Source organism: Arvicanthis niloticus, chromosome 5 (assembly GCF_011762505.2).
Source record: "Arvicanthis niloticus isolate mArvNil1 chromosome 5, mArvNil1.pat.X, whole genome shotgun sequence".
Classification (NCBI taxonomy): Eukaryota; Metazoa; Chordata; class Mammalia; order Rodentia; family Muridae; genus Arvicanthis; species Arvicanthis niloticus.
The window spans coordinates 97,223,101-97,250,946 of NC_047662.1; the positions used below are offsets into that span (position 1 = coordinate 97,223,101).

The 27,846-nt window shown below is 48.3% G+C and overlaps 1 protein-coding gene across 1 annotated transcript; it reads right to left on the bottom strand.

Moving 5' to 3' along the window:
- Galnt12 (polypeptide N-acetylgalactosaminyltransferase 12) lies at positions 1-27,735 on the bottom strand. The gene is made up of 10 exons (XM_034501583.1): positions 27,297-27,735; positions 18,574-18,743; positions 15,071-15,260; positions 11,888-12,073; positions 11,062-11,179; positions 9,663-9,839; positions 5,545-5,676; positions 3,451-3,564; positions 2,582-2,728; positions 1-621 (listed from the first exon to the last, which is right to left on the bottom strand). Exons 1-10 carry the CDS (start codon positions 27,650-27,652, stop codon positions 481-483), a joined length of 1,731 nt encoding a protein of 576 aa, XP_034357474.1. The 5' UTR covers positions 27,653-27,735; the 3' UTR covers positions 1-480.
- Positions 27,736-27,846: the final 111 nt, after the last annotated feature.

The following is a 27,846-nucleotide window of genomic DNA, read 5'->3' on the forward strand; positions in this document are numbered from 1 at the left end:
TAAGCAAAAAGCATTCTTTATTGTATAAATCTAAACTATCTCACCCCATTTACAACTACTGAAATCAAAACAGTATTTCTAGTGTCCATCTCACCCCTGAGAGAACTCTAACTCAACATTTGAGGTATTACAGTTTGTGTAAAGTACACTACAAACACTCAGGAAGCGTTGTAAATACCAAAATAAAATATTTTCCTTTTTTGCTCATGAGAATAAAAGGCACCATTGTAAAATGCACATCCTGATAGAAAAATATCCTCATTAAGTTTTCCAGATACCAAAGGCAACATCTCAGAATTGCCCTCAGAAAATAGGATACCGGGAAACCTTTTTAAAGTTTTCAAAATCTGTACAAAGCTTATTCACATTCTTGTGAAATCCAGCACATTCACAAATGACAACCATGCCCGTCATCCATCTCATTGGGCACATGGTGCACAGCCGTGGTGGGCTCCTTCCCTGGCGAGGCGAGGTGAGGCACTATGACATACGCTCCTTGAAGAACCATCTCTGGTTATCTGAGTTGGTACAGTCCCGCAAGTATGGTGCAAAGCTGTAGTCGAACTCCTTCTTGGTGGCCTCCACACACTTCCTGCTCTGCTTGTGAACTAAAGTGCCATCCTACAAATGGTAACAGACATTGTATGTTCAAGATGATTTTAGTGTTTCCTCAGAAAAGTCACATTTCCCTTAAGGTAGATTCTGAAGACCCCAGGGAGTGATTTTCAGCATTTCAGAAATGTCAGCAATGCAAAACAGCGCCACCTGCTGGCTGCTCAAGAGGACGGGAGAGCGCCTCTAACTTACCCCTCCTTTCTCCTTCAGTGAAGTCACAGCCAAGACCCTGTATTTACTTCCTTTATGTCTCTTCATCACCTAATTCCAACCCTATAACTTCCTTCTCCCAAGCAGTTTAACAGAGTCATGTGACCTGCCCATACTCCTAATTTGGTGGCAGCACACTCAGGTGAGGGACCTGAGTCCCCAGGTCACCTGTTCTCAGCCTGGGTGAGAGTCAGGGGGTGGGGGGGTGTGTCTCCGGTCCCAGTCTCACACCCCAGGGTATGGCAATCTTTAAGAGCCCTGCTTGCTTCCCCAACACTTGCTGAGGGCATGGAGAGCCTCTCTTTGCTGTGTATCTTGTCCCTCTCTCCTCTGCGGTGTAAGGAACTTAACAAGGGGCCAGCAGCCAACAGTGAAAATGCACAGCCTCCTGGTTCTGAGGGAGAAGCCTTGCAAACAGCTAGATGCTGTTAACCTGACCCTTCCACGGTCCTTCAAGTTTCCTCCTGAGGAAGCTAAAAGTAAGGGACTCACTACAGTATCTCTCCTCCCGGCCTTTTACACAAGCTCACGTCTCCAAAGGGAACTCTGAATTTTAAGGTAAAATGTGTATGTGTGTGTGTTGGGGGGACTATGCACATTCACACATATATGTGTGTACATGTACGTGTATGTGCATTCAGAGACCAGAAGATGACATGGTATCACCCCACCTTCTTTGCTTGAGGCAGGGTCTTTTCTGATTCTCAAACTCACCAATTTAGCTGGGCAGCTTGTCCTGGGGATCCCTCTCTGTTTCCTAAGCACTGCCTCCTAGGCAACCTGTCAGGTCTTTACAGGGGTGCTGGAAAGCTGAACTCCAGTCCTCAGGTTTATATGATAAGAGTTATATCCACTGAGCCATCCCTCCAGCCCTACAGTGGAATTCTTAACACAGCATGTGACCAAGCTTGTTTCTAGATTGTACTATCATTCTCTGGGTGTTAGAAGAAAAACACAAAAGGAAGGGGACAGCAGATCGTGAGGTGTGTGGATTATTTTTCCTAAGCTATTTATTTTAAGACAGGTCTTGTTGACCTGGAACTCACAATCCTCCTGCCTCAGCCTCCAGAGTGTTGGGATTACAGGAGTGCAACATCATGCCCAGCTCTAACTTCCTTCTGTCAAACAGGTAACACCACAGGGCTCGGCTCTTCCAGGGAGCCTGCCTGCAAACTCTACTGCTTATTATTCTATTTCTCTACAGGAAAAGATATCTCAACTTTGAATGGGATTTTGAACTGCTCACAAATGGTTCAATCAAAAGTATCTGGAAAGCCAACTCTAGCCCAGGGTGTCTCCTTGGTTACATCCCAAGCAGCTGTGAGTCTCCACAGGACCTCAAAGCTTCCAAAGGAAGTCCTGGGAATCTCTAAATCTTTCCTGGAGCAGAGCAAGGCTGCTTTTAACAAGCCTGTTTCAGAACAAGGGCAAAATGAGGCTCAGAGAAGTAGGGGGGTTTATGTTTAGGTCTAACCTCGTGTTCTGGCACTTGGGCCGCTTACGACACTCGCATAACCCATCTCACCCCCATGCATTAGGGGCAACTCTACTTTCTATTACAACCCATGGCAGCTCATGATGTAAAAGATGAAATCCCCACTGTCACCATAGACTCTGACCCTACATTCACCTGCCAGGGTCAAAGTGAAGTTTCCAGTGTCTGAGACCCACTGGGACCAGGCTAGAGAGTCCACCTGGCTTGTGCACAGTCATACAGACCTGGACGGATGGCACAGAAAGCTGCACACTCACTGACCTCCTGTAGGATGAACTCCTGATTCTCTGGGACGGTATCTCTGCAGAGATCCATGACAAGGATATCCTTCCCTTCCTCCACAGCTATGCAGGCCTCGGGCTGGCGGGTGTTATATCGTATTTCTTTCCGGGATGTATACTCGAAAAACTAACAACAGTGTGACCAACGTGAGTCAGTTTACCTTGTGACACCCTGCACAAGATTATCTAGGGCAGCAGTTTCTCAACCTGAATTATCAGATATTCACATCACAGTAGCAAAATCAAAGTTACAAAGTAGCAATGATAATAATGTTATGGTTTGAGGTCACCACAATATAAGTAACTGTATTAAAAGGTCACAGCATTAGAAGGTTGAGAACTACTTCTCTAGGAGAAATAAGTAAAGGTGGGTTGGAGCACCACCCCCTCATCCCACCCCACCGCTGTGGTGACCCTGTGTTAGGGCTCCAGGTGTCTTGGGGCACTAAGGTGGCCTCTTATTTGAGTCCAAATAAGACTTTACTCCCCTGAATATTTTTCTGTCATGCCAAATCCAAAATAATAGACACCATAAATCTCACATGCTAGGCTAGCACTCTGCCACTGAGTCACACACATGCACAGAGAGCTGGGGAGATGGGTCAGCCTGTAAAGGCTCTGATGACCTGACCTGAGTTCTATCTCTGGGACCCACATGGTGGGAGGAGAGAACTGAACCCTGCTTTGACTTACACACACACACACACGCACACGCACACGCACACGCACACGCACACGCACATGCACACATACACATACGTAGACAAATAAGTAAATAAATATACTAAAAATTTGGTTTTAAAAGAAGAGCAACAAAGTTTGCCCCTCCTCATCAAGGCCCACACCTACCTGGTTCTGACCCATCCCGTGGCAGAGGTACAGAAGGACCTGGTGGCCTTCGACATGGTTTTCATTGGGAGGATTATAGTCAAGGCAGTATCCTCTTAGTCTTCTGTTCTGGAGCTAAACAAGAACATAGAGGTGGCACCTCAGTCTAGATTTCTACATACCAAAAGAACTCCACACAAGGTTCAGTGGGGAGAACACAATGAGGATGAGATCCCAGGGACCACCTCAGAGAGAAGAGCCCTGTCCCTTTGTCCCACTCTTTCTAGTCACTATAATGGTTTCTATGCTAACAACAGGTGGGAACTTGGCCCCACTTTAAGACAACAAAATTGGCCTAAAAGCTTGCACTTCTATTTCTTGGTCACAGCCTTATTGCTGCCCTGGCTCAAACATCTTAGTTGTGGCCTCATTTCCACGGTTAAGAAATAGAGAAGAGAGGTGCAGTTTACACACAGGGCCATGAGTGAAGCAGTCCACACACAACCAAGCTGGATTTTTTCTCAACATGGTAAAAGCAGTCATGGAAGAGAAAATGTGGAGGCATGACTCAAGCTAAAGGAACCTTCCAAAGCAAGCTCCGACAACCCAACACAGATCCCCACTAGAAGCTGCCACCACCGACAGAGCAACCTGAGAAAGGGAAGAGCATGCACTGCATGGCAGAGTGAAGAGCAGCAAGGCTTCCTGGTTACGTGGTAGGCTTCATGGTTACGTGGCAGGCTTAGTGGTTATGTGGCAGGCTTAGTGGTTATGTGGCGGGCTTAGTGGTTATGTGGCAGGCTTTGTGATTATGTGGAGGGCTTAGTGGTTATGTGGCAGGCTTTGTGATTATGTGGTGGACTTAGTGGTTATGTGGCAGACTTTGTGGTTATGTGGAGGGCTTAGTGGTTATGTGGCAGGCTTAGTGGTTATGTGAAGGGCTTAGTGGTTATGTGACAGGCTTAGTGGTTATGTGGCAGGCTTAGTGGGGGGGCTTAGTGGTTATGTGGCAGGCTTTGTGATTATGTGATGGACTTAGTGGTTATGTGGAGGGCTTAGTGGTTATGTGGCAGGCTTAGTGGTTATGTGGAGGGCTTGGTGGTTATGTGGCAGGCTTTGTGGTTATGTGGAGGGCTTAGTGGTTATGTGGCAGGCTTAGTGGTTATGTGGCAGGCTTAGTGGTTATGTGGCAGGCTTAGTGGTTATATGGAGGGCTGTACACACTTGAGTGCACAGAAGGAAATCACAGGACACCAACATCCAAAGCACCAAGGTAGGACAGGAGAAAGGAAACAAGAAGAAGAGAATCTTGATTATTCTAGGATCATAGACACAGGATTCATTTGGCACAATTTAACACTTTCACCTTGAAAACATAATTTAACTCTAAACCCTGGCTTTGTAGTTATCCAAAATGGGACAGCAGCACCTCAGACAGGCAACAGTTAGCCCATAGGGAGATGGTACATCTCCTAGGAAAAGCAAGACTGGTCTTGTATGGCCTCTTTTTGTTTTTTGTTTTTTGTTTTGTTTTGTTTGTTTGTTTGTTTTAGGTTTTTTGAATGACTAGTGACTAGAAGTGAGTCTTCGGCCTCTACTATTGCCTTTGCTGTTTCTAAGGGTTCCAAATCACTAACTGGTCAGGCCATTAAGAGCTGTTAAAGTAATTAGGCCAAAATTAATCTGAAAAATACTAGCAAAAACTAAGACATGGAAACACCACACAATGCCCCATTCCCCACAATTATGACTGATGAGAAGCTCAATGGGTGCAAGCAAATCCATACAGATCCAATGGCCTGAGCTTGATCCCCAGGTCCCACAGAATGGCAGAGAGAAGCCCCTGCTGAGAACTGTTCTCTGATATCCACATGCACCATGATATCCCAATTAATTACACAACAAACAGTAGGTCACCCCTGACCATTTCCAGGTGCCTTCCAGTCCTGACATTGTGGACTCAGTGCCCAGATGCCCAAGGGGAAGGACAGTAAGTACATGATCAGAGGAATGAAAATGGGGTTGGTCTGAGGTGTTCACAAGTGGGATTTTCCTCCCCAGGATCATTGTTCAGACCCAAAGGCAATATCCACTCCACCAAGACCCACCACTCACCATCCCAAAGAAGCCAGGCCTATCCTCTGGCACATGCAGTTCTGGGTACACTGTTTCCAGGAACCACTTGAAGTCTTTACACTGGAGCTTGGCCCGAAGCTTCTTCCTCTCCGTCACGTCCCCAAAGGGTTCCTGAGAAAACAACAGAATGTTGAGTCCCTACAGGCTGCCTGTCCACACCCATCCTCCATGACCTCACTAGCTGATGTACAATCTTCACTCTTTTACTGAGCTGGGTGCTGGACAAAGAATATTCAAATTGTCCTCTGTCCTCCATATGTTCCACTGGCATGTTCACAGTCACATAAAACAAATCAAATGGGATTTATTTTTAAAAGAAAGAACTGGGAGACAGAAATTTGAAGTGACCAGACATTTACTTACTACAATTTGGGGGGTGGGGGGTCACTTGTCAGTCTTCAACAGAATAACACATTGGAATGGGGACAGTCACATCATAGGCAATAAGCAGAAGAGACTGTCACACCGGCAGAGCTATAGGGAGGAGGTTCAGGTAGGAGAATGGGGTTAGGAGACAAGGCATCTGCAGACAGAGCCTGAGAGCCAAACTCAAAGCCCAGCATCAGCATCCTGGACCCGTGCACCCTTGTGAACTCTGTGACCACAGGCCATTCTCATGTCTAACCAAAGGAATGGGATAACTTAGGCTGTGCCCTTGTTACTATAGATACACGAATATTCACTCTCAAACACAGGCAAGTGACTTGCATTTTCAATATAGTGAAGTACAAACATATGTTGAACGTTTAACTCATTAATATGAGCTCAAGGCTGCAGTAAGCAAGCTTCTGGAAGTGACTTCAATGGCAGCCCGCCTTGGCCCCTGAGAGCCAGGCAAACACCCCCCACCCCTCTCCGAACTTCTGAGTAAGGAAACGAAGCCTGCCACCAGGCAGCACAGCAAATGTTCACCCAAGAACAACAGCGGGGACTGAGATATGACTGTCCTTGCTCTAATGTGTTCTCCTGCTGAAGACTGGGGAGCAACAAACACCAAGGAACGGCCATATGTAAATGTCTGGGTGTCACTTCTATTGTAATGCTAAGTGCAGGCTCTCAAGACCTAGAGTCAGCACACATAGGCATACACACTATGTGACCTTGCCTCCAAATTATTTCTGATTGGTAAATAAAGACGGGCAGAAGAGACATAGGCCGGGTTTAGGTTCCGAAGGCCTAGAGTCAAAAGAGAACCACAAGAAGAAGGTGAAGGAGGAAGGAGGAAGATTTCATGGGTCAAGAAAGCATGGCCTAAGGCCTGGGCAACTGGAGTCCAGATGAAACACAGTAAGTGATGACTCTGGGTTATTGATGAGAAAGTAGATTCTAATAGCATAGAAGGTAGACATACACCCAGCTCTTTTGCTGTTTGAGGCTCACTATAAATAATAAAAGCTGAGTCTTTTCTCTAGGAAATAACAAGGTGGGGTAGAAACCCCAGGTCAGGATTAAATATTTCTACAATGTTCCCTAGTACTTTTCCTTAATAACATTTATTTTGTGTTAGTGTCTGTGCACATGCCAAAGAAGACATATGGAAACCAGATGACAAGTTGTGATAGTTGGTTTGCTCCTTCTACCATGTAAGTCCTCCGGATTGAAATCAGGTCTTCTGATTTGGCGACAACTCCTTTCATGAGCCATCTCATTGGTCCCACAAGTCCATTCTCTAATGAGTCACTGTGCCCCAGCTTTGACTAAAGCCCATCTTCAAACAAAGCCAACAAGCATAGAGCATGCAGGTGCATTCAACACCCTGCTCACGTGTTCTGGGAGAGGGGTGCACTTTGAGAATAGCAACCCAGAGTGCCAGGCTGGGTGGCAGTGAGGAGCAGGTATTTTAGTCTGTTGCTCTAGGCAAGAAGAAGAAGCTGAGGCAGATGACATGGAGCCTCTAAGATACAGGGTCATGCAGCTCATCAAGTTGCTGGCTCCTGAGTTCAGCAGAACTGAGAAAAACACCCTGGCATGCAGTCCCCAGGCATGCTGTCACTTCCCCTGAGCTGTCAGGCCTTAGGTAGGATCTTTCAGTTTCTCAGTCTCCTTTCTCCTCTTCTTCTTCCTCCTCTTCCTCCTCTTCCTCCTCTTCCTCCTCATCCTACTCCCGCCCCTCCTCCTCCTCTTCCTCCTCTGCCCTGTGTCAGGCTTCCAATCTACAAGATGAGAATTTGGTAGCTACCCCACAGGGCTACTAGGAAGATCTTGGGAGAATTTTCCATCAAGGGTTAAGGCAGATGTCTTGAGGACCTCCTGTGTCAGCAAGTGGCCCTTAGGTGTGCAGAGCTGGCTTCTGACGCACAGAGATTGTTAATATAAAGGCCATGGGACCAAAGCCTTGTGTCTGGGACTGGAGTGGGGCAGATTCATAGGTCCCTAAAGCAGGGACAGAAGAGGCTCTAAGACATAAGCAGCCCCTGAGCTACGGTCCTGAGGAGAGATGCTGGCTTGCTCTCATAGGGCCTCATTCGCCACATGGTATATGGACTCAGTTCGATGTGTGGCTGGATCCCACGGGTGCAGAGATCTAGCTGTGGAAGGGTAAGGCTGCAGGCTTGTGAACTATTCCAGGGATGGTAGGATGAAGCCTCCAGCTAAGACGGCAGGTGTGCTCTGAATAACTTCAGACAACAAACTGAGCTTAAGGTCCATGCTGAGCACGGAGACCTAACCAAGCTGGTTACAAAGAGGAAAGCCAAAACCCTTGCACCACTGCCAACAGATGACACTGCAGGACCCAGACTGGATGTGCCGGCACAGTCAAGCCTGGCTGTTCTCTAGTTGTGCACTTACAAATCCACCTCCATGTTGAGTCACAATGTCATGGACATCCATAAACAATACCTTCAAGTCGTTCAACACAAATGATCCCTGGAAGGTCTAACAAGGCCCTGCCCTGCCATCCTGATTTGCACTCATGCTGTAAATATCTTTTCCACATCTACTGGGGCTTTGTATTTCACGTCATGTTTCTGACTTTAGCAGCTGTGGTGGTTTGAATTTGCTTGGCCCAGGGAGTGGCACTATTTGGAGGTACGGTCTTGTTGGAGTAGGTGCGGCCTTGTTAGAGGAAGCATGTCACTGTGGGGGGTGGGCTTTGAGACCTTTCCCCTAGCTCCCAGGAAGTTAGTGTTCCTCTAGCTGCCTTTGAAACAAGATGTAGAACTCTCCCTCCTCCAGCACTGCACCTGCCTGGATGCTGCCATGTTGCTGCCTTAATGATAATGGACTGACCCTCTGAACCTGTCCTTCTTAAGAGTTGCCTTGGTTATGGTGTCTGTTCACAGCAGTGAACCCTGAGACACCAGCCATCTAAAGTGAGTACTAATCAGTGCTCCTCGCATTCCTGAGGATATGAAAGTGACACGGGGCCAATGATATGGTTCAGCAGTTAAGGGCACTTGCCACAAGCCTGACAACATGAGTTTCATTCCTGGAGCCTACGTGGTAGTAAGAGAGAAGCAATTCCCCCAACGTTCCTCTGACCACAACACATTTGTCACCACATGCATGTGCCTAAGCATAAACACACACACATGTGCGCGCGCGCGCACACACACACACACACACACACACGCACACACACCAATAAATAAATGCACAAGAAAAATAGAAGGCTGTGATGTGCCACACACAGAAAATACCTTTAGGCAAAAGCTGTTCAGACATAGGTTACAGTGCCCTTGGCCATGAGGTCAGTGTTGATGGAACAGAAAGAAAGAAGAGAGAGAGAGAGAAAGAGAGAGAGAGAGAGAGAGAGAGAGAGAGAGAATCCCCAACAGAATACACGAATGTATGTCCTGATACACATACACATAACAACAGTCCCAACTGGCTGGCAAACTATTGTGTCTGAGCCTCACAGGAACCTAATATTGCTAGAAGCAATGGCATGAAAATCACTAATTCAGTACTTGCAGTGGCTTTATAAAACATGGCTCTGCAGACAGCGAGAATCGACTGTGTATTCATATCCATGAATGGAAGACTAGGTTTTCCCATGCTGTGTCAGAAAGACCCAGATCTACTTTGCTGGGGGAGCCAGACTGTGGGGCTCGGTTCCCACGAAGCCGACGGTGCACACGCTGGGCGAGACTCACCAGGCGGGCCTGCGGGTTGCGGTGGTAGTAGAGTTCTTTAAACTCATCCATCCACACTTCTGCGGCTCGGACACTGTTGGCCAGGGCCTTGCTGCGCGAATAGGGAGCTTGCTTAGGGAAGACGTGGCCCACGTGGGAGCAAGGGTGTGTTTCCAGAGTGCCACCACACTGCCAGATCTGCAATGAAGGTGAAGAGAAGCCACAGTGAGCAAGGATTGGCTGCTGGTCCATAGGGAGTGCAGTCAGGAGGTGGCACCCTCCACAGGGACAGAGGCCACTTACCAGCATGCACCTGGCACAAAGAGTGAAAGAGCAGGCCCTGAGACAGACAAGACACAGGAGCTAAGAACCCCAAGGCCCAGGCAATACAGCTCATGCACTAGACTAGGGTGGACCCTAGAGACCTCGCCAGCAACCCACTTCCTCGGCGGGTCAGCCGTGCCTTCATTACCTGATGCCACAGAAGAGAAGAAAGCAGCAAAGAAGAAGAGAGGTTTGAAAGGTAGAGAGGAAGCTTCTAGAAGAGGCAGAGTATCCTGACAACCTAGGGAAAAGGCAGAAAAACTGTTAGAACTACACCCAAAACTCAGGTCACTTGGGGCCTCATTTTCCCAAAGGCGTTCTGAATGAGCCTAGGATCTGGTGTTTACCACGTAGGGTGTGAGTACTGGGGTAGGGAGGAAGCCAATGGTTAACTGTTTTCAAGAAGGTAGGACAACAGACAAAACAGTGCTAAATATATAAGTTTTGATTCTTAATCACGGAGGGGCGGCAGCAAGGCCCGCGGCAGAGGGCAAGTTCCAGACTGCAGACTAAATCGATCCTGTCTGACTTTGTACAGTGTGAACTCGCCTTTTTAAAAGACAGCTCCCCAGTGTTATCAGGTGTGCTACGTGCACAGGCCACCTTCTAAGCAACTGGTCAGAAAGCAGCTCCAAGAGGTGGGTCCAGGACTCTGGCTCTGGTACTTCTGTTCCGGCTCTGCCGCTAACTGAATGAGCATGCACAAGTCATATCCCCACTCCTAGCCTCATGTCCTCCATCTTGAAAGCGAGAAACTAGGAGACTTGCCATGTCGTTTCCAGCCCAAGTCTGACATAAATGTAAAAGAATATTCCCCCAAATAGTTGACTAAGACATCAAGCCTGTTGATAGGATGTGCTTGTCAGTGTCTTACAAGGTTAGTGGGTGTATCTCTCCAATGCTGAAGAGGGAGGGATGGTAGGAGGGAGAATGAAGGGAGGGAGGAGGGAGGGAGAGACAAGGAGAGAGAGAGAGGAGAGAGAGAGAGAGAAAGAGAGAGAGAGAGAAAGAGAGAGAGAGAGAGAGAGAGAGAGAGAGAGAGAGAGAGAATATGAGAAATAGAACACAGAATGAGTCCAAACAGAAGACTACTCACCCTAAAGGAGAATTCGAGGTTTTCTCCTCCCCAGACTTCCATTCCTGTATCATAAGACCCCAGATAATCAAAATATCTCTTACTCACAGCAAACAGACCCCCAGCCATAGTTGGAGACCTAGGAAAAAAGTGGTATCTAGATTTCAATGCAAGAGGCACAAAGCCCTCATGAACAGTTGAACTACTTCCCCCTGGAGTCTCGGTCCCATGAAACTGAGTCTTTCATGTATTCATCCATCCATAAGCACACCTGAGCGCACACTCATAAGCACACCTGAGCTCACACTCACTCTGTACATTGACCAGGCGGAGCCTGGAGGCCCACAGACACACGCCTCGGTCTTTGCCTTGAAGTTCAGAGAGAGCTGAGCAGGCAAGACCTCTGTGTGTGACCCACATCAGCAAAGGCCACCCAGAGCCCTGTAAGGCAGGGGGGAGGGTGGGGAGGGAAGATCCAAGCTTCCTGATACAATTCCCCCCCTACCCACACACACACAGCAGGAGAAACCCCTGTGCTTTTAGAACTTTTGAGACCAGAAGCTGGGGAGCCAGCCCTTGCCTGGCAAGTGTGAGGCCCAGGATTTGACCTGCAACTCAAACAAGGGAAAATGCAAATTTTAGCTTATGCATGCTTCCCCCTATTAAAATTTTTAATTAATTATCTGAAACATACCAATATAATGTCTATTTGTGTAGCAAAGATATTTGATAAGGTAAATGCTCTGGGGGAAGCACCGAGGTAGAGAATGGAAGTCAACAGTCAGCCATCCCTCCCTTAGGATAGGCTCTGAGATGAGTGGCCAGGAAGACTGATAACAGGCCTGACCTGATAACATCAATAGGAGATCGCATCAACTTCCGCTCCCGCTGGGGGACCACGTGCCATGTGAATACCAGCCGCCAGTCAAAGCCTCCAATCTGGGGCTCTCCGGAGTTGCCCAGGTACTCAAAGGTGTTCCAGTCAATCACATCGATAACAGGGCACACCACAGCCGACTCCTTCTCATGGATCCTGCAAAATACCCAACACATCCATCTCATCTGTCTGCTCCACACCACAGGGGGACAGCAGGAGTTCCAGAATGAACGGCCCCTCTTCCATCAGAAAAGAACCACTCCTGGGTGAGAAGACCCACCTCCATCATTCAGGGGTCTGGGTCATGTCAGTTGGGGTGGGGGCACCATGGAGCATGGAGAGAAGGTGGAGAGGAGCTGAAACAAGAAACTCCATAATTTTCATCTTCTCTAGTCTTGTCTGTGCTCATTCTGGCTAAATCTGAATCCTTTTCCAAGAGTCAAGGTATGTGAATATCTTTAAAAGGTGGTATTTAAAACAAAGCACATGCTCAATTTCTCGAGAGTACAAGAAGTTCCATTACAATGAAACACCTTAACATCAAGAAACAATTATTTCTGGCCAGCAAAATGGCTCAGTGGACAAAGGAGCCTGCAGCCAAGACTGATGACCTGAGTTCAATCCCTGGGACCCACATGGTAGGAAGGGAGACTGACTTCTCCAAAGTGTCCTCTGACTGCCATACATGCAGTGTGAGGTTCTCACACATGCTCACTCTCGCTCTTTCTCTAAATGTGATGTAATTAATTTTCTTTTAAGAATTACCTTAAGAACAGAAGATGTACTAGGCATGGTAGTACATGCCTTTAATCTCAGCATTAGGGATATAGAGATGAATCTTTAAGAGCATGAAGCCAGCCTGGTCTATACTGTGAATTCCAGAACAGCTAGATAGAGGAACTGTGTCAAAAAAAAAGAGGAGGAAGAGGAGGAAGAGGAAGAGGAGGTGGTGGCCTGAAGTCAGGCTTATAATTAGACTCTCATTTCTAAGAATTTGAACACTGCTCTTTATTTGCTATATTGTATCAGCCAAGTCACCTGATGTCTCAAAATCTATTGTCTCTATGATAATAAGATGGCGGCAATGTGTCCTCAGAACTAAAAACATTCCCAAGGGCACGTATGTAAGCACAGTGGCCGAGAACCTGGAACCACTGCTTTTCTTTTCCTGTTACTCTCAGGTATGCAGTGAAATAAAATGCCATAACTTCTGTTTGCACACATCAGCCTGTGTATTTGTTGGCTTTGGTATCCACAAACACTATCCAAACCCAACTGTGCATCAGCACACTCCTCAATGGCGTCATTACCTTTGACACCACATGGGAGAAAATGAACCAAAAGGAAACTTCCTCTTGAGGGTTCATTTCTTTAGGTTACGGTGGAAAGGGAGGCGATCTTATATTTAAGATCCAATCTAAGATTCACAGCACAGAGGACACATGAAACAGAGAAGCAGACTGGAGCCATTACTGTCCTACACCAAAGGAAGGGAGTCAGAGAGACAGCAGACACCAGACTGAGATGGGACCAGCAACGGTCAGGGCAGCCGGGTTAGACACAGGATCAAACCTGGGAGCCCACTGAAATGAAGTCTGGAGACGGTGCATCTGTCAACACCCTCCTCTTCAAACAAACTGAGGGACTGTTAGACAGGTGGAGCAGACCAAGGACAGACCTGCTTGGCTGTTGGCCTTTGGCAGGAACCACAGACAGCCCAACTTCAGACAAAGGGGAACCCGAGAGAAATGCCACACTGATACTTGGGTGCAGGCCTCTGCCTTGGGGCTAGAAGATATAGTCATGGGGAAGTTTCCAGAATTCAGAGCAGAACCCTCAAGTTGCACAACATGGGTTACTCATTACTCAGCATCCTTCGCCTGCAGCACACCAAGAACAGTCTTTGACATGACAACACAGACACCTATTTCCAGAAGCCCCTGGAGGGAAAGGGCCATGATACAGCCAAGACTGCAAGGCACAGTCTGCAGCCCTGTGCGTCCAGAAGCTCAGCGAAACCCTGAGTCAGATGTAAATGTCCCCTGGGTATTTCCAATGGACCAGCAGGGTGGGGAGCTCCTCACTGAGTGGCCTTGCTGACAGGGAGGAGCTGCCCTGATAATCTAAGATTCTGTCATTCCATTAGCTCACTAGTTCAGGAGGAAGGGTGGCGTTTTTAGACTTCACACTGGCCCAAGGGTAGCCATCTGCGTGCACACTGCAGGAGAGAGACAACGAAGCCCACTGGCCAGATATCACACTATATACCCCAACTTCAGCCTCTAGCTCGGCCCAAGAAAAAGCCCAAGGCTGTCACTAATGACACCTTTGACCTTTTATCTGCCTACAGAGGAGACCCTGGACAGAGCTCCATCTGAGGGAACTCCTAGCTTGCTAGCCAACTCCTGCCTTCTACAGTAAACAACTGGGAAGACTGGGAGAGGGAGAGAGAGAAACAGCCACAGTTAGACCCACAGTGTAAACAGGTAAGAGACTAAGAATGACAGGGGAGTAGCCTTGAAGACATGTGCATGCGTTCGTGCGTGCGTTTGTGTTACTAAAAAGTACAACTAAACTAACATAAAGATGAAAATAATACAGGCTAGGTTCTCATATATACTTGCATTTTTAGTTCTGATATTTAAACAAATTAATTTTTTTAAAAAAATTGCAGGTTGTAGGGATATGCCTTGCATACATAAAGCTCTTAATTCAACCTCTATTACTAAATACAAATACTTGTAAACACACATGCACATTCCTACCTCTTTTAGGGTCTCTGAGTATCCAGGACCCCAAGTGTTATACTTAATGAATACTGAGTAACTCTTAAAGTATCCACAGCTAAGCAAGCCATGCTTCAGACACATGTTTAAGCACATATCCCCATGAAGTGTTACCACAACAACTCTGTAAGCCTGGGGTGGATGACACTCTGTAGGTCTGCTGTAAGAAGCTGGCACCGCAGCAGCCCCCCACAAGCTGCCAACTCTAAGCACCTCTCACACGGTACTTCATTTATTCACACTGTACCATCACAGAGATCCCACTAAAGAGTATCAGATGTGGGCTGACCCCCGACCCCCAGCAGCCAAGATGAGTCTGTCCCTGCTTCCACCCAAGCACCCCTAACCCCATGGGTGTCTCACACACCTCTGCAGTAGAGGCTCCAGCCACCCTTCATGACATTCACAGTGACAATCTAGGAAGGTCAGCACTTCGCCCCTGGCCGCCGAGGCTCCCAGGAGCCGGGCTCGCACTAGGCCCTCTCTCTTGCCAGCACGGATCAGGCGCACCTTGGGCAGCTGTGACAGTTCGTTGGCCAAGGGCTCCTTCAGGTGCTCTGTGGAAACAAACAACAGCGGTCACTGCCCCACATCCCTGGCAGAGCACGCATCCCAGCCCCCACCATCCAGCCAGTATCTCCCTGATCCCCTCAAATGACAAGTATAGAAGTCTCCCTTTCTTTGTTACTTAGGATGCCCATAACTAAGGTCAGGTTGGAGGAGACCTGTCTGCAGATACACTCAATCCTGTGTTTAAGTTGGTGAGTATTATGGTACCTGAATGTGTCTCAAGAAAACTGATGCTAAAAAGTATTTCATAAGAGACTGCAGAGAGGGCTCGGTTGTTAAAAATACAAGGTCCCTTTTCCTGCGGACGGGATCTGGGTCCCCAGCACCCACATTAGGCTGCTCATAACCATCTATAACTCCAATTCCAGGGTCCCAGCACTCTCTTCTGGCCTCCAATGGCACCAAATACATATGATGAACATAACATACATACACTCAGACACACACGCACAAACTTACTTTTAGTGTTAATGTGCATGGATGTTTGGCCTACCTGTACATGCATGCATCATTTGCATGTTTGGTGGCTGCAGAAGCCAAAATAGTGTGCTAGATCCCCCGGAACTGTAGTGACAGATCTTGTGAGACATCAGACAGGTGCTGGGAACCAACCCCAGGTCCTCTGGTAGAACAGCAAGTGACTGCCTTAACCACCGAGCCCACTCCCCAGCCATCAAATAAACCTTTATTGAAAAGTCCGTCATAGGTTGACTTGTGCACATTTAAAACTGAAAGCCACTGAATATGGCCCCTTGCCTCTATAAACACAGTGATTAAAGCTGCCTCATCAGGGTGTTGCTGTTGGGAGCTGGTGGAGCCTTTAGGAGGCGGGTCCTCTGGGGAGGCCCTGAGGCTGCTGTAAGGGTACACTCCAGAGGGACACAGGACTCCTGCCACCCCTCTGCTCCCAGCCCCAGGCTTCCGTATAACTTCCCACCAACGCCTTCCACTATAACATGCTGAAGCTGAGGACCTGAACTCCCCAAACTATAAGCCAAAGAAACCTCTTCTCCCTCCCAAGTGGGCTGCATCAGGTGTTGTTATAGTGACAGAAAGCTGCCTAAGAGATAATTTTTATTAAAACGGTAACTATGTAATAGTAGACATTTTCTTTATTTGGAATCAGCACTCTGTAGGGTAGCAGCCACTACAGCCTGTCAGGGGATACGCACATCTCAGGCTGCAGAAGATGTAGGGAAGCAGCCACTATAGCCTGTCAGGGGATATGCACATCTCAGGCTTGCAGAAGATGTAGGGTAGCAGCCACTACAGCCTGTCAGGGGATATGCACATCTCAGGCTACAGAAGAGGTTATACATGAAGATGACAGGCCACAACTAGCCTCTGGTCTCCTAACTCCAGGACAAGAAGTCTCACCCAAGAGGGTCAGCGGGAGGGTAGTGGGAACCCACTTGAGCCAAGGGAAAGGAAAGAGACAGCGTTTCCCTCACCACCCAAAGTTCTCACCCATCAGATAACGCTTGCTCTACATCATCTCAGAACTAATGAAGGAGTTTCTCTAAACGTACTTACAAACATTTCTCACTGGTTTTCTTTTTAAGCTCTAAATGACTGCCTGTGAGCTGACAGCAGAAATGAAGATGGTGACTTTGCAAGCCATGCCATGCCAGTTAACCACAGTGTGGTGTGTGCACACTGAGACACCTGCCTGTGCTCAGGTGGGTTTGCCAGAACTGTCGTTGGGCGGGCCTGTGCTGCCTCCTGGGCTGAGGAACCAATCCCCCCAACCCCCACCCCCTCTCCCCCCCATCCCCCACTCCCTGCCCCTACCTTCACAATCACTTCTGTAAGCAAAGAGAAGACAAGTGGCACTGCCAATGGCATCCCAGGCCTTTGGCTCCTCCCTGCTCTCTATGTGGCGGTGATGGAAAGGGCAGTGGTGGCTCAACACTCCCCACTGTCAGTACTTCTGTCTGCTCAGGAACTGTCTAGTTCCAAACAGATAATATAAGCAATCTGATATTTGAGTTTTGGTCCTGATGTTGGTGTTGGTCCACTTGGTTGATAAACGGTTTGGTATGGTAGACAAGAGCTAAGTGTACAATTCTGACACCATTTCATACAAATAGAAGCTATTATTTAATGAGGCTTAAGTATTTTCCAGGCACTAACACACATCCCTAGCTTCATCTCACGTAATCCTCACAGTGATAGGAATTATTATTACTCCCTTTATAGAGGCTGAACTGGTTGAGGCTAGAGCTCAAAGCTGTAAGGTAAGAAGCTGAGTGACTTCCCAAGGTACCATGATGGTGTGGCCAGACCATGGTAGAGCTTTCCTCAGACTCTGAGATCCTCAACTTGGAGTTCAGGGGCCCCAGGCTGTGCTAAGCTTGTTCCTCAGTCCCCTCCCTGCCGGGGATTCTAGCTGAGCTCACAGCCACCAGAATAAAGACCGTAATTTCTAGTTTCCCTTGCAGCTGGGTGTGACTATTGTCTGATGTTCTGCCTGATAGAAGAAGGTAGGGAATTTCTAGAAAAAGAATAAGTCCCTTGCATCCTATTAACTTTTCTGACAGACCAGAATGAGTAGGGTGTGAGCTGCTAGCCCAGGCCAGGCAGACTGGAGCTGTAGAATCCCCCAGAAGTAAAGACGTATTCAAAGGGGACAAGCCCAGACACGATCTTGACCTATCACACCAAACTCCTGTCACCAGGGTCAATCCCTGTAATTCAGGCCGTCTGTGAGAACAGCCCAATACATGTACAGGTCCAAGCACATTCTCTGTCCTGCAGTCAGACAGCCCAGAACATAGCCCACAGGTAGCAGCTGATGAGTGCACGATGGCCCAGGATGATAACACAGTTTTAAACTGCAATGACACTCAGTATCTGTTGCTGCATTCTTGACACTTCTCCTCAGTGAAGCCCAGCAGTCCCTACTTTAGCCAGTCACTCAAGATCTACTGGCTAAGTAAGGCCACTCCTAGTGTATCTAGTGGATACACTAGGCCCAGCTAAGCCAAGGCTGTCCTGTGTTTGCCCTCCCCTTCCCATCCATTCCCAATCTTGCCCCTGCCCTTGGCCATTCCTCACATAACACACTGACCTCTTGGCCCACCTGTCCCTTTAAAGCTCTCTGGGTGGCTCCTACCAGGCTCTTGATATCTCAATATCTTCTGGTGACCTCCAAGCCCTACCTGACTTAGCTGAGCTCCCCATACGGTCTCCTATCCTTGCTGGCCAATAGCTGACCCTAGAGTATGCCCCAAATTATTACTGGGCATACCTAGCCCCTCTTCTCTCCCCTTTCACCCTAGCCCCTGACACAGGGCTTACCTCTGTCGCTGTAGTCATCTACCAGAATGACCTCCTCCAGGAGGATGTCAGGGGAGGTCTCAAGAACACTGTAAACTGTTCGAAGGAGTGTGGACCAGGCTTCATTATAAAATGCTATGACAACAGAAGTCTTGGGCAGGTTCTCATAATCGTACTTCACCTCTCTGCACCTGTGAATAGAATGTAACATCAGCAACAGAGAAGCCAGAGGGCACAGCATTGGGGATGAAGTGATGAGGGGGACATGGGTCACGGTCTTTAGGCTTCTCCTGGGAAATAATTTACTAGAGGATCTCCCACAGAGCCCCAGAAGACTCTTAAGAAAAGGTGTGACCATAACAATGCCTGCTTATGGGAGACTGGTTGTAAACTGTAAAGTGATGTCAAGAATTGGGCAACACACAAACTAGGCAGAATCCAAGGGAGAGACTGTTACTCAGGCCTGAGCTATCCTATCCGTCCACCCTACTCTAATCTCCACTTGGCTCAGACTGCTCCCTCCTCCTGGCAGTTTCTGCTTCTTCCTCTTTTTCTCTACTTGGAAAACTCCCCACACCCTCCAGAAGCAGCTCAGCCCTGATCTCCTCTAGGAAGGAAAACGTCTGTCCTGGAGAGTTGACAGTCACACAGAGCTCCTTCGGCACCAGGTCTCCTCTGTTTCAACAGGTGCAGGCCGCACGATTCCTGTTACCCAGGGACTGTGCCCACCGTCCCCAGCATCCAGAAGCCACTACACCTCACAAAGGGGGGAAGCCGAGAACATAAACTAGATACGTGGCTACAGTATTAGGAGACAGCTTCTGGGGGTGAAACTGAGGCCATCTGACCCTAGGGGTGGGGCTGTGACTAAGGCTCCTGGGAGCCAATGATCTCTCTGCTTGTTCAGGAGTTTGTCACTGTGCACTGAAGGCTCCTGGCCAATACAACAATCTACCTCAGCACCACCTCAGGTCAATGGCGCTCACTATGGGACAATGCCTAGAAATTGCCAGCAGGACGTGCCGATGGCAAGACGGAATGATGTCAGAGCCACCAGACTGTAGACCCTGGGACCATGCCATGGGATGAGCTGGCTACACCAGAAGATAAGCATTGAAGAGCAGCCAAGCTACCAGTTTCCTTTCCTTCAAGAGAAGGCCTGAAAAGACAGGTGAGTAACAGACCAAAGAGACACAGAGCTACACAGAGGAGTACAATTCACAGCTGCCCTCCGACTAGCAATGCTTCGGTGGCCCACCTCAGTCAGTCACCAAGTATTTCCTGATCGCCTGCCATGAGCCAAATAGGTAAGGGCTTTTATCCATGGAGCTTACATCCCGGGGGACAGAACTCAGGTAAGCAAATCAATCATGACAAAAATGACCTATGCAATAGAGAAAGTCAAGGAGGATAGTGAAGAGAACCACGAAGAAGCAGGATGAGGGTGGCCACAGAATTAGTGAGGTAGTGGGCCCTCTGCAGAGGTGACATTCATCATGAAGTTTAGGGCTGGGGTGCTTGCCTAACACCCACAAACCCCTGGGTTGGACCCCAGTACCACATAAACCAGGACTGGCAATGCGTGCTTATTGTCTTGGGACTTAAAGAGAGGCAAATAATCAGAAGTTCAAGGTCATCTTCAACCGAACCGGGCTGGGTTACATGAGACCCTGACTCAGAAAAACCAAACCAGACCAGGTAGTTAGAAACCTGATTAAAAACCTGATTAGCCCCTCAAAGCAAAGAGGGGGTGCTTCACTTGTGTGACTTGACTCATCTCTGGCACTGTTTCTGTTTTATTCTACTTTGAAGCCTTTCAAACACAAAAGGCAGAGAGGATCAGAAGCTTCTGCTCACTGTCCCGCATCAATAGTTAACACACAGGCGACCCCCACCCCATGTTTATTACCCACTTCCCACCACCCTCATCTCACACTGTTTTTAAAGACAATCCTGCACACCTCAGCATCCACGGCTGCTTTAACGTGTATCTTTAAATAATAAAGATGTGTTCCTCAATACATTTGTTTCCGCCATACTTTAGAGCTGCAATGACTGCTTAGGGCGACCCTGGTTCCAGTCTGTAGTGGTTCATCAAAGCTAAGCAGACAGGTGACATAGTTTCATGAACCAGAGAGGTAAATGTTGCCAACTGGAGTTTACAGAACATATTCAGTTTAGAGATCTCAAAATGGGGTTCCAGGGGTGGAAAGAACCTGGGGACTCCCATACATAAAACCCAGCATTTAATCTTTACCTTTGAAACCACTTCCTGGGCTGGAGAGATAGTTAGTTCTGTGGTTAAAGGTGCTTTTTGCTCTTGCAGATGACCCAGTTTGATTCCCAGCACCCATAATAGAAGGCTCACAACTCCTGTAACTCTAGCTCCAGGGGATCCAACATCTCTGGGCCTGCCAGCACATACATACACATACATAGCAATTAAAAACATAAACATGTATCCTGTGTCAGCTTCACGGGTTTGGTTTCAAAGATGAGGCTCAGAGACGTCAAACCGCATGCTCAGCTCACAAAGCACAGGTCTGTGAATTCGCTGGATGTCTACATCCACTGGTCTTCTTGGGAGGTCCTGGCTCATGCCTTGTATCCAATAGGAGGCATCCATATGGCACTCCTTTCTAACAAACAGTGATTTTTCCCTTCTCCTTCCCAGGGCCTTCTAGTAGATTCCAAGTCCCTAGGATAAACGCCACAACCACTTCTGCAGTGAGCCCTGAGGCTCTGTGGCCATGGCCTGGCACTGTAAGGGCTTCTCTAGAATCACAAATGGCCTCTTGAGAGATTCTGTGTGGGGCAGAGGGCTGCTCTTCTCAGCCAGCTCCACATTCTCTTCCTCACTGCATCTCGAGGCCCTGCTCAGCCACTCAAGGAAAATTCAGCTGTGGCAGCATGGAGATTCTGCTGTTGTGAAGCCAGGCAGGAGCGATCCCCTCAGACCCCAGGCTGTAATTCATGGACACATAGCACCTGCATCAGGAAAATCTAGTAAGTCTGATTGATATTCAAGGAGAGAATTCAATCTAGCCTCAGAAGAAATAACATCAAAGAATAACAGAAAAATAGTATATTTCAAACTACCACACAAGAAGAGAAGGAGGAAGGTTGTGATGGTGGTAGGTAACATTTCCTCCATATTAGAGTGTAATGTAGTACAGGAAAGGCAGCTGTCATGCTGTGAGAATACTCAAGGAGCCCAATGGGGGAGGCTGCTAACAGCCAGGTAAGCGCACATCTCAGAGTCACAATCTCCAGCCCCATCATGGCTTCAGATGTCCAAGACCCAAGCATCATGTTGCCTGAGACTTTCTGAGACTCTGACCCAGACCCACCCATCTATGGTATTCCTAAACCTCTGACCACAGAAACGTGAAATAATAAATGGCCATAGTTATTTAAATTATGACATTTTGTGGCAATCCATTCTTCAAAATAAACCACAAGGAAGCCCAAGCTGAAAGACCTCTAAACCAACATCGCTAAATTCACGTCAGTGGCTGAGGCAGGCGGAGGCTGAGGCAGGACACACTGTGCTGGCACATGATCCAAACATTGGACAAGCAGAGACCTGGGGATCGGGAGAACAATGGCATCATGAGCCACAGAGGATGCTCCAGGCCAGCCAGACCTACACAGAGAGGCCCCATCTCAAAAAACAACAAAACAAAAATATTGTAACAAGCCAGGTGTTTCACATCTGTAATCCCAGCACTTGAGAGGCCAAGGGCAGGGGGATGATGGTGATTTCCAGGGCAGCCTGAGATACAGAGAAACTCTTCGTGGTAAAACAAAAACAAATGAGCAGGTAACAAAAGAAAAGAACGGCAAACAAAAAGTATAACATAAATGGCGTAATCAGTAATCAAACCCAAAAGTATCGATGAGCACAATAAATATAAATGATATAAACATCTGCTTAAAAGACAATTGCTGGGGGGGGAGGGGAGAGAAAATGACAATATTAGGACCTTGCTATATCACCTAGGCTCATCGTAAACTGGAAAATTCTCCTTGTCCCAAATACCCCTTCCTTATTGGGCACTAAAAAGAAACCAAAGTGATTTCACCCAAGTCCAACTTGTTAAACATTAAGTTAGTTGGATTTACTTACAGAACATAGGTGAGGGTGAACTAAAGAGCATGGGAGACTCCAGCCACACCACCAGAAAGTCTCCCTGCATTCAGCATAAAGGCCAACTTCCCATAGCTGCACAGGTGGAGACGCCCCTTCAGCCAGCCTTCCCTGTACTCCACACTCTAGCACCTCTGGAGACCACGAGGCCACATGCTACTAGGGCAGAGTTATATACAGTTTGGAAGGTGCAGTAGAATCTCAGGCGAGGGTCCAATGATCCTGCTTACCCCCTCCTCTCCTTTGAGGAAATGTCATCCATTGATGGCCCTTAGCTTAAGGGTCTCTCACAAGTTCCCATGAAGATGACAGCTGTTAGACTCAGGAGATACCACTCTCTACACCACAGGCACGCACCATGTGGTGGCTTGAGTGAGAATGGGCCCATAGGCTTATATTTGAATGCTTAGTCCTTAGTCGGTGGAACTGTTTAGGGAAGGATTAGAGGGTGTGGTCCTCCCCCCCCTTCTCCAATTTTCAGATATGAGGTCTCAGCTACTGCTCCCAGTGCCATGCCTGCCTGCTAGCTGCCACACTCCCCTACATGACAGTCATGGACTCACCCTCTGAAACTATCCGCAAGGCCCCAACTAAATGCTTTCTTTTATAAGTTGCCTTGGCCATACTGTGTCTTCACAGCAATAGGACAGTAGCTAAGACACATGAGGATGCCTAACAGTTACGTGGATATTCAAACTCAGAGCCTTATCTTGTGTGGCAAGCTCTTTATTAACTGAGCATCTTCTCTGCCCCGTTGTTAATGACATATAAAATGCTATTTAGTGACATACTTAAAACGTATAGGTCCAGAATGAGTGGGGGGAAAAAAGGAAGGTTCTGTGAGGAGGTGCTGTGGATCTGAATTGCCAGACTAAAGGCCACAAGCTGGGTCTGACAAAGATTAAGAAAATGTTCTATGCTTTACAGTCCTTTTTGGAAAGCAAAAGAAACACTAGTTTAATGTCCACTTGATAAGGGATGCTTTGCAAAGGTCATTTTGCAAGAGCAGAGCTATGCTACGCTCGCGCTCTCTCTCTACAAAAGAGAAGTCCCACCAGCTTCCTCCTGCCAGCTCAGCAGGGCACTTTCGGGTTGCCAATAACTATGTGGAGTTGACTCTGAGAAGCTCTGACATCCTGACATCCCAAGTCCTGATCCCTGAGCCTAGACACACACCTAGCAGTCAAGGTCAAGAACCAGAAAGGAGACCAAGAAATCTCACTCCTCTAGCCAGCAGCAGACAGCTAGGTGGCTGGTGCTGGCACACACGGCATCTCGGGAAAAGGGTCAGGGGACACGACGACACAGTCACTCCACTTTCTCTCCTGCTACCTAGGTCAGAACGTGAGTGACAATCACATTTCAGCAATCATCTCGTTACTGTACTCAACGGATATTTTTTTTGTGTGTGTGTAATGTTAGCAACTCTTGGCCTGTGACATACATCCTCGCCAGTTTCAACACACTTATTATTAATTACTTCCTCTAATTTGCATCATACCATGACTCCTCTGAGGCAGCAATCCACATCAACTAGGTCAGCAGCTTCTAGCCAGCTCACACATTAGAGCCACAGAAATTCTGATTTCATTGTTCTAGAGAAGGTCCCTGGCACTGACAGTTTTTAAGAACGCCCTAGGACTGCAGAGCCCAGCTATATGGCTCCCTACTTGGGCCTGCTATCTAGGAGTAAAATCCTCCCTCCTCACTAACATCAAATGAAAGGCACTGGTGAAGGGACTGCAAACCATGAATTTACTGCGCTGCTATTAGAACTCTGTTGACTTTACCGTTATCCAAGGGCGCCTTGTTTCCTTCTCGAGTCAGCATTGAACTAACCAGGCGAAGCTGCGCCTGCGCAACTGTCAGATCCTCCACAGCATCTCAAGAAAGCAAAGCCGACTTCCCAAAGTCCCTTTACTGATCTGACCTTGCCAGACCTTGCACGTGCCAGCAAGAGCCAAAGCAGATGTCCCTGGGTTGACCCATGCTCTGTCTCCTGTGGCATGTACACAAAAGGCAATGCAAAGACAGCAGAAACTTGGGAGTTTGCATGTACACTCATGTTCTCTCTCACCCACACATCTATGTGTGTATTTTCCGAAGTCTGTTTCTATACTTGGAAAAAGTCTAGACAGATACACAGCAAAATGTTAATAACAGTTTCCCCGGGGTTGTAAGCTGATTTTTTTTCTTTTACTTTTGAGTCTTGTTGTGTAGCTCTGTCTGGTCTGGTACCAGACATGCACCACCATGCCTGGCTTAATGCTCTCTTGTTGTCATTTTTTAGTTGTTTTGGGGTTTTTGCTTTTCCTATGGTAGAATTTCTGAAGCCCAAGTATCTTGCTTTTATAAGAAAAACAAACAGGTAAAAAAAAAATGTCCATACCTAAAGAGGAAAATAGACCATGACAGTGAGGTTCTGGAGTATCTCTCTGTGGATAAACTGGACTCCTGAGGTCTCTACACTGTGAGCACAGAATACTATTTGAATTCTCAACCCAAATACCAAGACCCTGATTAACTCATGACTGCTTTAGAAACCCCATCTTGTGGGTGGGTTCCCATTCTGTAGCTTTGATTAGCCAATCAATCTTATTCCAAAAATATTAAATGGAAAATTCCAGAAACAAATAAATTACAAAGGCAAGATTGTATACGTCCTCAAATACTGTAAATTAAAGCTTGCCCTCTCTATAATATGGATCATCCATCCCCTTGTCCAGTGTGCCCACAGTGCACACAAGCAAGCCAGTAGTCACTCAGCAGCCATCTTGTTACCAGACGGTCATGGTATCACAGTGCTTAGTATACATAAAGTTTGGTACCACGTGAGAATTAGGATCTGGAAGCTGCTCCCTGAGAATAAGGGGGCAGACCATTATGTGGTAGAAGGGAGACTCCCTTGCAAGGCCCTGGCCCTACTGACCATATAGAGGCTGTGTCTCAAAGACTATCCTGGCCCAGACATACACAAGCTCCACCTCACCTTTTTCTCAGACTAGTCAAAAATAATGGGGCAGGCTCTGCTGCCAGAGTCAGAGGCAAGGCCCATCCTGCTGGGTTGGATTAATTCCCTGGGTCAATGGCACAGCAGGATCTATTCTCAAAAATCCCGATAGGACACAAGGCAGCTGCATCACCATGGAGACAGGAAACCATAAGCCCCACAGGTCATCTAAAGTGTTTCAAAGAGATATTCACAACTTCTAACAATAAAGGAAATTGGATCTGGAGAAGAAAAACTTCATGACCAAACGCAGATGACAGGAAGAACAGCCAAGTATACTCAGGGCACCAGAGGGGGAGGATGTAAGAAGCACAGCGCCCGCCCTCGCAGGTGTGCGTTGATTATTAAGTCTGAGGTTGCATTCCTTCTGCCCACTTACACAGAGTGTACAGGCTAACCCTCATCAGTTCCCTGGTTCGAAAATGAGGAAACCGAGGCTAAATCAACTAAAGACTGAACCCACTGTCTGAGATCGCAGAACCTGAGAGCAAAAGACCTGGGCCTTTAGAACAACGTGGTGCGTTCAAAGAGCTAAACCTGCCTTGAGGCATTTGGTAGAAGTGGAGAATCGCTGCCAATCCCTGAAAATTTCACTCAGAAAGATAGTGAAGAGGACCTCGAGCAAAGTCATAGCGGTAGATGTGAGCAAATCCAGGCACCACACGAATGAACTCAAGCCTATTACACTCTGCCCGAACGGGGAGGAGGTACAGCAGACCACCAATTTCATCTTCGCGAGGGATAGACAGTGTTGCCTATGCCACCTGGGTCTATTTCCAAACTGGAAAAAAAAAAAAAAAAAAAAAAAAAAAAGCTGACATGGCCTGGAGAGTAGAAGGTGACAAGTGTCTCATGGTCCCAGCAGGCTGGCCCCGTGGCTCTAGCCAGGACCCCTTTTTGAGTTCTGTTTTCCAAGAAACCTACTGAGATCAAGTGGGGACTAAAAATTCTCTAACAAATTTAAAGGGTGGAGGAGTCTGGGAGGCCCAGGGTCAAAGGTGGCAGCAGCTGTTGCGGCTGTTTGTTCCTTGTCCCTCACCTGTTGAAAAGCCAGCAGCTCCAACAGGAACTAGGCTCTGACTTCACAGGATCTGCCCTGCGCCACCTACAAGAGTGAGCTGGGCTGGACTGAAAAGCCATAGGCGTCCTCCACCCAAAGCTAGGAATTCAACAGTCTGAGAGAAAGGAAGGCGGTTCCCGGCCTCGGACAAGGCCATTGGGCATCTCGATCGCTTGGTTCTATCTCTGGGCAACAGCACACCCACACCAATGAATGGAGCCAGCCTTGTGCTAGTCGCCGTCAGCTCCCCGGGAGTCAAACCCACACAGTCCTAATTGCTCCCACAGAAACGGACTAGGGGGTCTCTTTAATCTGCTTAACTTTAACCCTCTCCAGACAGAATGACAACTTTTAGTTGTCGGATTCAAGAGACCACCCAGTTACCAGCTCGACTTTCTTAGGTTGGTTCTGATTTTTTTTTAACCTTCCAGCCCCCTCGCCCTTTAGATAACCCCCTCCCTTTGCACCTCCTCCTCCCGAGGAGGATGCAGCGTCTCACGCTCCCGGGCTCCGCCACCACTCACAGAGGGTTCCAGCGCTCGGGCAGGCGGCGGTGCAGCGAGATACGGTCGCTCAGATAGATGTTGATCTGGTGCCGCTGTATGCTCTCCTCCTGCAACCGCAGCTCCTCGCCCTGCAGCTGCAGCCGCACCGCCTCCCCCTGCGCTCCCAGGGCATCAGCGGGCAGCGGCGGCCTGGGCAGCACCGGCTCGTGACGCCCGGGGAGAGGAGTCCGCGGGGGTCCCGGGTCCACCGTCCCCGATCTGCTTCGAGCCCTCAGCACTGCGCCCAGCCCAGCCAGGGCCAGCAGTGCCAGCAACGCCTCCCGGCCGCGCCGCAGCCCCCGCGGGCAGCGCCTCCTCACCGCACGCCCCCACATGCACCCGCTAGCTGCGCCCCGCGGCCTCGGGCCGAGGCTGGACCCGGATCCCGGAACCGCACTCGCCCCGCCCCCGGCCCGCCCCACCTGCGCCCCGCCCCCTTCCTGGCTGCCGCCTCCCGCGCCCACCTGCCGGTTCCCACGTGGGTGAGTCGTGCGGGTGGCGACCCCCGCGGCGCGAGTTTGGGCTGAGC

What these genes read in the sequence shown, in the direction of transcription:
- Galnt12 (XM_034501583.1), bottom strand. Translation starts at nt 27,652, where the DNA reads ATGTGGGGGCGTGCGGTGAGGAGGCGCTGCCCGCGGGGGCTGCGGCGC. An exon ending in CTGGAGCCTCTACTGCAGAG is followed by an intron (nt 12,074 to 15,070) that starts GTGTGTGAGACA and finishes GGTATTTTGCAG; the next exon opens with GATCCATGAGAAGGAGTCGG. An exon ending in TCTCCTATTGATGTTATCAG is followed by an intron (nt 11,180 to 11,887) that starts GTCAGGCCTGTT and finishes CTTTTTTCCTAG; the next exon opens with GTCTCCAACTATGGCTGGGG.